Raw genomic sequence first — 8,994 nt, forward strand, 5'->3', positions numbered from 1 at the left:
CCTTAGTCTAATAAAAAAATGAGCAAATCGATTGAAAGATTAATATGTTGTCTATCAAGTCCAATTGGGAAGATGTTTTGTCTTGAGCAACGGAGAGGATGACTCCCAAAAGATAGAGACATAGATGTAGTTAACTAGATTGACGATACATCAGACATGACCCAAGTAAAATAGATCCTGAATCGGTTTATGAATTTATAGTAACAACCCGATTTCCAGTGATGTCAAAAAATACGGTTTCAGAATCTCATTTCCATAAACTGAGTTCGTAAATATTAAAAAGAATATTTACAAAGTTAATATTAGAATATATTGAAATTCAGTTAAGTAATTTAGTAAAAAAAAGTGGTTAATTAAGGCCTAAGGATGAAATTGTAAAAGTCTAGTTGTTATAGATTTTTAATTTGGAAAAGGGGACTTAAATAGCAATTATCTAAAAGACTAAAATGGTTAATAAACCAATTTGGGATAATGGCCAGTGGATGATGGTAGTGGATGTCATTAGACTAGTTAAAATATAGATTAATTAAGTTAAATTATGATTATGATTAAGATTAATTAATTAATATTACACTATGTTAATTAAAGTATAAATAGCAAACAAAGTGGAAATAAAGATAAAATGTTATAATCTTCTTCTTCACAACATAGAAGAAAAATAAAAAAATAAAAGGAGAAAGCTTTAGGTATTCAAACATTCAGCCATCTATTTATAAGTAAGCCCCTAACTGTTTTTCTTTGATTTTTACGAAATTTGAATCATGGGAGCTTGATTTAGCTAGCTCATGTATCAAATTATTCAATTTTTGAAAATTTGATAAGTTTTCATTGTTGAGAATTGGATGAATAAGTGTAAAATTGATATCAATTAAACTTAGATTACGAAAAGGACTAAATTGTAAAGCTTAATAAGCTTTATTGTTAGCTTTATTACATTAGGGACCAAATTAAATAAAATGCAAACTTGTTATGAAATTATGGTAGTAAAAGAAAATAGAAGGTCCTTAATGAGTAAATGTAAAATTGGATTTTAATCTGAAGCTCTATATCGAAAGTGATGCTTATCCCAGTTTTAAGGACTAAATTGAATAAATTGAAAAAAAATGCTTGACTTTGTATTTGAATCTGAATTGAGTGGAAATTGATATTGTGTAATTTTTGAATTATTATTCGTAGCTAAAGACGATGTCGAGCCCTTGAGAGGGAAAAGAAATACGAGAGCCGATGCCGAGTGACATGAGATTTTAGTTTGTATTTTCATTTGAAGCTCATTTCCTTAATACGGGGTCCCCATGGTCCAAAATAATTTTAGATGTCAAATATCATTTTTGAGTACTATTTTCATCATAAAAGTCTCGATAATAGACCAAATTACCCTTTTACGACAAATTTACCATTTTTTCCTTTTGATCCTTTTTAGCGATTTCTTTTCATAAATCGATAATTAGACCAATTTAAGATCATAATTCATAATAAATCTTTAACATAAGTCCTTGAGTGGTGAGAATTATAGTTTTTCCCTTTTTTGGTAAAAATGGGAAAATTATAATTTAGTCCCTAAACTTTTTAAAAGTTTCAATTTGGTCCTTTTGTCACATGTCCACTTCTAAATTTTTTTCAAAATTTTCTCATCTTAATTATCAACTTGATTTCATAAGATTCCTTTATCCAGCTTTTTTTTTTAAATTTCTAACCAAAATCACTATATCCGTTACTGAAATAGTGCCAAGTTGAAACTTTTGACATGTTCTAACGATGATAGAAAAGGACAAAAATAAGCCCAGTTCCAATTTTTTCAACTCAGCTCTTTAGAAAAGTGCAACATGTCCATGACCTAGTGTTATAGGTTTAAAACTTTAGTCTAACAAACCACGCGGCCTTAGGCGATTTCTTGGGTTTAAATCCTGCCTAAGTCAACCTACTCTCAACAAAGGAGAATTATTATAGAAATTCTCTAAGGCACCAAAGCAAAGCAGAAGCAAACTCAAAACAAAGGAGCAATGAGAGAACAAATAAGCCATAGAAAAATAGCGCACACTAAATGTTTGAGTAAATGCTCTCAAAAGTGTTCTATTACTTTGAAGGTTTACAACTAAGTGATTACAAATGAGGGGGAAGTCCTCTATTTATAGTTGAGCTCCCCCAAATTCAAAGGTACAGATTGAGTTACATCGACGATCCAAATTAAAGGCTATCTACAATATGAGAGTCCTAAGGGATTTAAACTCTATGCATCTTTATCCTTTAAGATTTACAATAATTACCCTAGTAACTCTAGTTTTACTAGAGTGGTTCACTAGGTCACTAAAGCTTAAAGTAAATGGGTTTCTCCATATGTTCCACAAGTCGGACTAGTTCAAGCGAGTCATAATAACCTTATTTAATCAGTTGCTCTTTATGGGATGTTATGTGCCCAATAGTCATGTGCTTTAATCCATGACCCATGACACTAGAAGAAAGTCCAATAGCTGAAAATCACTTAAGATCAGGCAAGATAACTATTTGTAGGAATCTCAAAGCTTGATTGCCATTCTCATCATTAAAATGACATTAATGGTGAGGGGTTATAGCAACACTTATCACTTTTCTTATCGGGTAGGAAATAAGAAAATATATCCAAACAAGAACTTAAACAATAAGAGCTACTGTTACACCGATTGTCAAACCGTATTGAGAACAAACAGCTTGTGGTATTATCTGCACTTCCACAAGCAAATAAGCTTGAGACCACAGAACAATTGTTAAATCAAGTATGGAGACTCTCTACAACAAGAGAAATAAATGGGTTTAAGGAAGAAAATTAGAAAAAAGAGAGGAAAGAGAATGAAAAAGAAATAAAGAAATAAAGAATAAGGAAAAGAAAAATATAAAAATAATTAAGAAATAAAAAATGAATTTAAATTAAAGATATTGGCTAAATTAAAAAATATAACCAAAATAGAAAAAAAAACTAATAACTAATTTCTTATTTTTTATAATTAAAAAAATAAAATTACTTAAAATCAAACTTAAAATTTTATAATTATAAGATAATATTGTTAAGTCAAAAATTTATTAATGGTTTTTTATCTTTAGAGTACACGACCTAATTTTTATAGAGTCAATTTAATTTTAATTTAATTGATATATATTATTCTCAATGTAAGAGTATATAAATTTACTTATGTTAAAATTTATTATCTTTTTATTTATTGAACTTACTTATGTTAAAATTTATTATCTTTTTATTTATTGATTTAGAAGCGACTATAATTAATTTTTTACCTTTGGATGGCTCGTTTCCAACCTCCTAATCGATTTCTCTCACATACTAGTGCTTCTTCTCCTTTCTTTTCCGAAATTTTGGAAAACCACGCCTGTTTCAAAATACCCAAGTAAGCATCAATTTCTCCCCCTTCATTTTAAGTTTTGATAGTTTATATATTCTGTGTTCACACATCTCCGCCTCCAAACAAACCTGCCGCCACCACTTCGTCCCGGCCTCGTCATTCTCTTCCTCATATTTTATCCTTCTTCTCCTCCTTCTCCAGTCCCTGACCCAAGCCCTCTATTGCCTTCAAGTTTCTGGCAGGTCAGGAAATTAACTGAGGTAAATTTTTGAACTCTAAACATAAGTTGAAGTTTTCTACTTGAGTAATGAGATTTTGAGTTTTCTGGTCTCTGCTTGCATTGTTTTTTAATATTTTACTTTCTGTTTTCGATAATACTGCTTGTTACGCTGTGTCGTCTCATACTCTGTCTGTTTAGTGGAAATAGTGGACATAGTGGACCGTTATGGTCTCTATTTTTAGTTACACTGCTATTTGCGGCTGCCATCCGCTGCTATTGATGTGAAATTTGTTCACACTGTTATTGAGATCTTTCGGGGGGAGGGTGCCGCTACTCCGAAATAGCGGTATGACACAGCAGCGCCATTCGAAACTCTGGATTTCTACCACTCCGAATAAAGTATTGTAGCCACTGAAAATCTCATTGACTTGTTTAAAAGAGTAAGTGCGAAACAATTATTATGCTTTCTAGGATATTTCCCAGTGAAATCCTTTCCGGAAAAGATTAAATTTTCTTAAAAAACCGAGGTCTATTCTGAATAAAATAAAATAGAATAAATCTTTTGTTTCCTAATCTCCGTCGAGATTACGCTCTTATTTTGTGAGTTAGTTTTATGCATAGTTGTAATGGCATTTCCGATTATTACTTGTTTTTAGTCCGAGCTTTTTCTCCTTAAATTCCTTCTTTTCTCTTGTTGTAATTTTTTCGTGTTGGTTTTTGTTTATGAATTTCCTTACTATAAAGTTCAGTACTGATATCTCTTGAAGTCTTAGTTATCTCTTGTCTGAAACCTGGCAGTTGTACCTACTTTTTTCATGGTTCTAATCAATCATTTCTTGTAAGATGTTCTTTTTCTTGGTTGCTTTTGGAGTGGTGATTGTAATTCATATTTTTAGTGTATCTGTTGTCTGTTTGTCACTCTCATCAAGGGAAAAAATGATTCAAATGTGTTGTTGATTCTTCTTAATTTTTATCACGACCAAAGAAGAAGGTATTTTATTACTTGCTCACTTTATGTTCAATACGCTTATGCTTGCACTCTTTCAGATCCAGCATTTCCCCTTGCTTCTTAAATTGCATCATAACCAAGTCATTCTTATTAGCTTTTCTTCTATTCCTTGTTGTTAACATCTCCGTGTCACCATCAACAGTAATGTTTTCTCTTTTTCTTCTTGTTTTTGATGAACTGGATTCTATAAAGAATCTATAAGCATCTCTATTTCTTTTGTAGAAAGCTTTCAAAAGACCATCTTAACATAAGTAAAAATTCAAGCAAGTCTTGTGATTCTCCTTTTATTGTCTTCTATGGTTTGTTAACTAAGACAAACTATGGTGTTTATCTTATCCCCAAATAAATTTTCAAATAAAGTATGGTATAATTTTCTACTTGTGCCTTTCTGATAATCTAAATATAATTCAATGACAAATACCCCAAGTAATATCTATGTTTATATGAATTAGGCTTTCAAGAAGCCTTCCATGGATCTTCTCCAAACATATGCAGATAAAAGTGATGGTGAAGACCAAAGTCACCAGCCATCTACTTCATCTCCAGACTCTTCACCTCCACGACTCATCCCTTCCAAATCTGCTGCACCCAAGGTTGATGACACAATGCTGGCCTTAACAGTAGCAAAAGCGCATCAATCCCATTCGAAGCCCATTGATCCAAGCCAGCATGTTGTTGCCTTCAATCCCACCTATGACCAACTCTGGGCCCCTATTTATGGCCCAGCTCATCCATATGCCAAGGATGGCATCGCCCAGGGCATGCGCAACCACAAGCTGGGATTTGTTGAGGATGCCGCAATTGACTCTTTTGTTTTTGATGAGCAATACAACACCTTCCACAAATATGGTTATGCTGCTGACCCTTCGGGAAACAACTATATCGGTGATTTGGATGCTTTGCAGAAGAATGATGCCATTTCAGTCTATAACATTCCACAACATGAGCAAAAGAAGCGAAAAATTGGAAAAATGAAGGATGTTGAAATGGAGAATGAGGTTGTGGGTGGTGAGCATGAGGTTGATCCAACAGAGATTGACAATCCGGCCAGTGACGTATGGTTGATGAAGAATAAAAAGAGTCCTTGGGCAGGTAAAAAAGTGGGGGTGCAAACCGAGTTGACTGAGGAGCAAAAGAAGTATGCAGAGGAGTATGCGAAGAAGAAAGAAGAGAAAGGGCATTCAGTTGAGAAAGGTGAGCACTTGGTGGATAAGACTACTTTTCACGGAAAGGAGGAGAGAGATTACCAAGGAAGGTCTTGGATTGCTCCTCCTAAAGATGCAAAAGCAACAAATGATCATTGTTATATACCAAAAAAATTGATACACACTTGGAGTGGGCACACTAAGGGTGTCTCAGCTATCAGGTTCTTCCCTAAGTACGGTCATTTGATTCTCTCTGCTGGGATGGATACTAAAGTGAAGATCTGGGATGTGTTCAATTCAGGCAAGTGTATGAGGACATATATGGGTCATTCAAAGGCAGTGAGAGATATTTCATTTTGTAATGATGGCACTAAATTTTTAACTGCTGGATATGACAAGAACATCAAGTATTGGGATACTGAAACCGGGCAGGTTATATCAACTTTCTCAATTGGGAAGATTCCTTATGTAGTTAAGCTTAACCCTGATGAAGATAAGCAGCATATTCTGTTAGCGGGAATGAGTGATAAGAAGATTGTTCAGTGGGATATTAATACTGGACAGACTACACAAGAGTATGATCAGCATTTAGGGGCAGTGAATACCATTACATTTGTCGATAACAATAGGAGATTTGTTACCTCAAGTGACGACAAGTCACTTCGAGTATGGGAGTTTGGAATTCCTGTTGTTATAAAGTATATTAGTGAGCCTCACATGCACTCTATGCCAGCCATTTCACTTCACCCCAACACTAATTGGCTTGCTGCTCAAAGTTTGGATAACCAAATTCTTATTTACAGCACCAGGGAGCGGTTTCAGCTTAACAAAAAGAAAAGGTTTGCTGGGCACATTGTGGCTGGCTATGCTTGCCAAGTCAATTTTTCACCAGACGGACGGTTTGTTATGTCTGGAGATGGAGAGGGTAAGTGCTGGTTTTGGGACTGGAAGAGCTGCAAAGTATTTAGAACCCTCAAGTGCCATGAGGGAGTTTGCATTGGGTGTGAGTGGCATCCATTGGAGCAAAGTAAAGTTGCAACTTGTGGCTGGGATGGCTTGATCAAGTACTGGTGAGCCACATTTTATTTGATGACTTTTAGCTGGATAATTTTGTTGTTGCTTCGATTTCTATATATTTATATTTTGCTACTGCTTTGTTTTCTTTTATTCTGGTTGGAATAGGATCATTCTTTAGATATTGTGGATTGCTTAGAAAACTCTGCTTTGCTGAAGAAACTCTTTATCACGAGCATTACAAAGATCTAAACTCCTATCAAGATAGTCAATACAGCATACCTAGACAGATCATGAGGAGCACATCGCCTTTAATTATTGTAGTGCAATTTATCTGTTGCAGTCCTGAATCGAAACGCATTCTTCTAAGTAGTGGCCCCTACATGATTGTGTCTTGTGATAATTGTAGGATCGTAAGTAAAAATAATTGCAGGGGAAATTCTTCCGACATTAAGAGCCACATAGTTCTTAGTTTGCTTAATATGTTTGCATAATACATCCTACAATATTGAATACTGCCAAGCAACTCCTCTTTGATAGGAAGAAGACAATAGCATCTTGCACCAGGTTTTTAGTAGATAGCAACAAAGTTGAGTCTTTCATATTCTAAATTTTTGTTGGACACACTAACCTCATAATCTGTACCCTTCACTGTCTAATAGCTTCAGCTAAGAGAAAATTGCTGCTATTATTTATGCTAGTCATACACTAAGAAGCTTTTCCTTCATTGCCAAATAAGAAACAGCACATCTCCTGCATATCTATTCTGCTACTTGAACAGCTGAGAAACAAAGGGAAGATGTCATGTAGATGTGGTTGTAGTTAAGGCAATGCCTTGGCCACATTGTTATCTGATTTGTTTTTGTTTGATTAGCGACCTTATGCTATACCCTTGGAGTCTAATTGCAGTAAAGTTCTTCGACCTCTTTCTCTAGAAGCTATAATGGTTTACATGGTTGTTAGACAATTGCATTTAATCTTAATATTTTATTTTCTTTAAAAGGTCAATAAATGCATTGTTTTGCAGGGACTAATTTTGTTTGTCAGTCATTAACTGGAGGTAGCCAAGTCATCAAGTTCAGAAAAGAGCGTCTCAAGGATTGGGGTGAGTTTGTAGAAAACGTAGTACACTTGCTACCAGCTAGCTTTAGAAAAAATACCATCTATGTGCAACAATAACCGCATTTAGTGGGTTAGATAAGATGTTGGTGCAAGAGGCAGCAACAAGCTGTTTCTAGTCTTGCTTGAGTAGTAAGCCTCGAGCCTTGGTGAAGAAGCAAGCTCGGAAGCAGAAAACAGAAAGATGAAACTAGCAAGTGAAAAAACAGAAAAGAGAGAAGAAGATTGAATGAAAAATGAGCTGATATCTTTCATTAACTAATCAACAAGGCATTAAGCCATTACATATATCAGTCAACAAGTAAAACAAACAAGTAATCACCTAATCAACTACCTAACTCCACTAATTTGCATTGAAACTTACAAGATTAGCTTGTACAACTTGCATTGTTGACTTTTCAGTCAATCAATATCAAAACATTTACCTACTTAGTTCAACATGAACTAGATTACAAAACAATCAAAATGGAACTAAAAACAGCAAATAGATTGGCAGCTTCAAACTTCAGTTGCTGCACACCATGGCACCACTGCTTGCTGTGATTCCAGGAGCATGACCACCTTTGTATGTCGTGCATGGCCACCTTTGCATGGGAACTAAACTTAACACTCCTCCTTAGTTTCCATGCTAGTAACACCTAATTCCCTTTTGAATTTAACAAATTTAGACACATTGAGTGCCTTTGTGAAGATATCAGCAATTTGCACTTCTGAATTGCAATGAATCAGCTCGATTTCATGAGCTTGTTCCATCTCCCTTATAACATGCAACTTAATATTGAAGTTCTTGGTTCTGCCATGAAAAATGGGATTTTTTGCAATTGCAACAGCAGATTTGTTGTCACAATAAATCTCTGTTGCCTCCTTTTGGTTTTGGTTTAAATCAGCCAAGATTTTTCTAAGCCATATGGCTTGGTTCACAGCAGATGCAGCAGCAACATATTCAGCTTCTGCTGTTGATTGTGCCACCAGACTTTGTTTCTTAGAACTCCAGCAAAACATGCCTGAGCCAAGACTGAATGCATATCCGGATGTGCTCCTCATGTCATCACTTGATCCAGCCCAGTCACTATCAACATAGCCTATTAGCTTCATGTTTTCAGCCCTTTTGAACAATACACCATGACCAATGGTGCCTTTGATGTATCTTAGCACTCT

The 8,994-nt window shown here is 34.8% G+C and overlaps 1 protein-coding gene across 4 annotated transcripts; it reads left to right on the forward strand.

The window, feature by feature from the left end:
• The first annotated feature begins 3,300 nt into the window (after positions 1-3,300).
• Positions 3,301-7,919, forward strand: LOC107955291 (pre-mRNA-processing factor 17). Of its 4 annotated transcripts, none has more exons than XM_041117966.1 (3): positions 3,301-3,589; positions 5,011-6,773; positions 7,745-7,919. In XM_041117966.1, the coding sequence occupies exons 2-3, from the start codon at positions 5,029-5,031 to the stop codon at positions 7,749-7,751; spliced, it is 1,752 nt and encodes a 583-aa protein (XP_040973900.1). In that variant the 5' UTR covers positions 3,301-3,589; positions 5,011-5,028; the 3' UTR covers positions 7,752-7,919. The 4 variants fall into 4 exon arrangements, with proteins under 4 accessions (XP_040973900.1, XP_040973901.1, XP_016746517.2 ...); XM_041117967.1 differs by having other exon boundaries at positions 7,765-7,919; XM_016891027.2 differs by lacking the exon at positions 3,301-3,589 and adding an exon at positions 3,636-3,989.
• The last annotated feature ends 1,075 nt before the right edge of the window (positions 7,920-8,994 follow it).

The sequence above is a fragment of the Gossypium hirsutum genome, chromosome A07, assembly GCF_007990345.1.
Source record: "Gossypium hirsutum isolate 1008001.06 chromosome A07, Gossypium_hirsutum_v2.1, whole genome shotgun sequence".
In the NCBI taxonomy this organism is placed as follows: Eukaryota; Viridiplantae; Streptophyta; class Magnoliopsida; order Malvales; family Malvaceae; genus Gossypium; species Gossypium hirsutum.

Excerpts from the sequence above, each read along its gene's own strand:
- LOC107955291 (XM_041117966.1), top strand. The coding sequence starts at position 5,029 with ATGGATCTTCTCCAAACATATGCAGATAAAAGTGATGGTGAAGACCAA.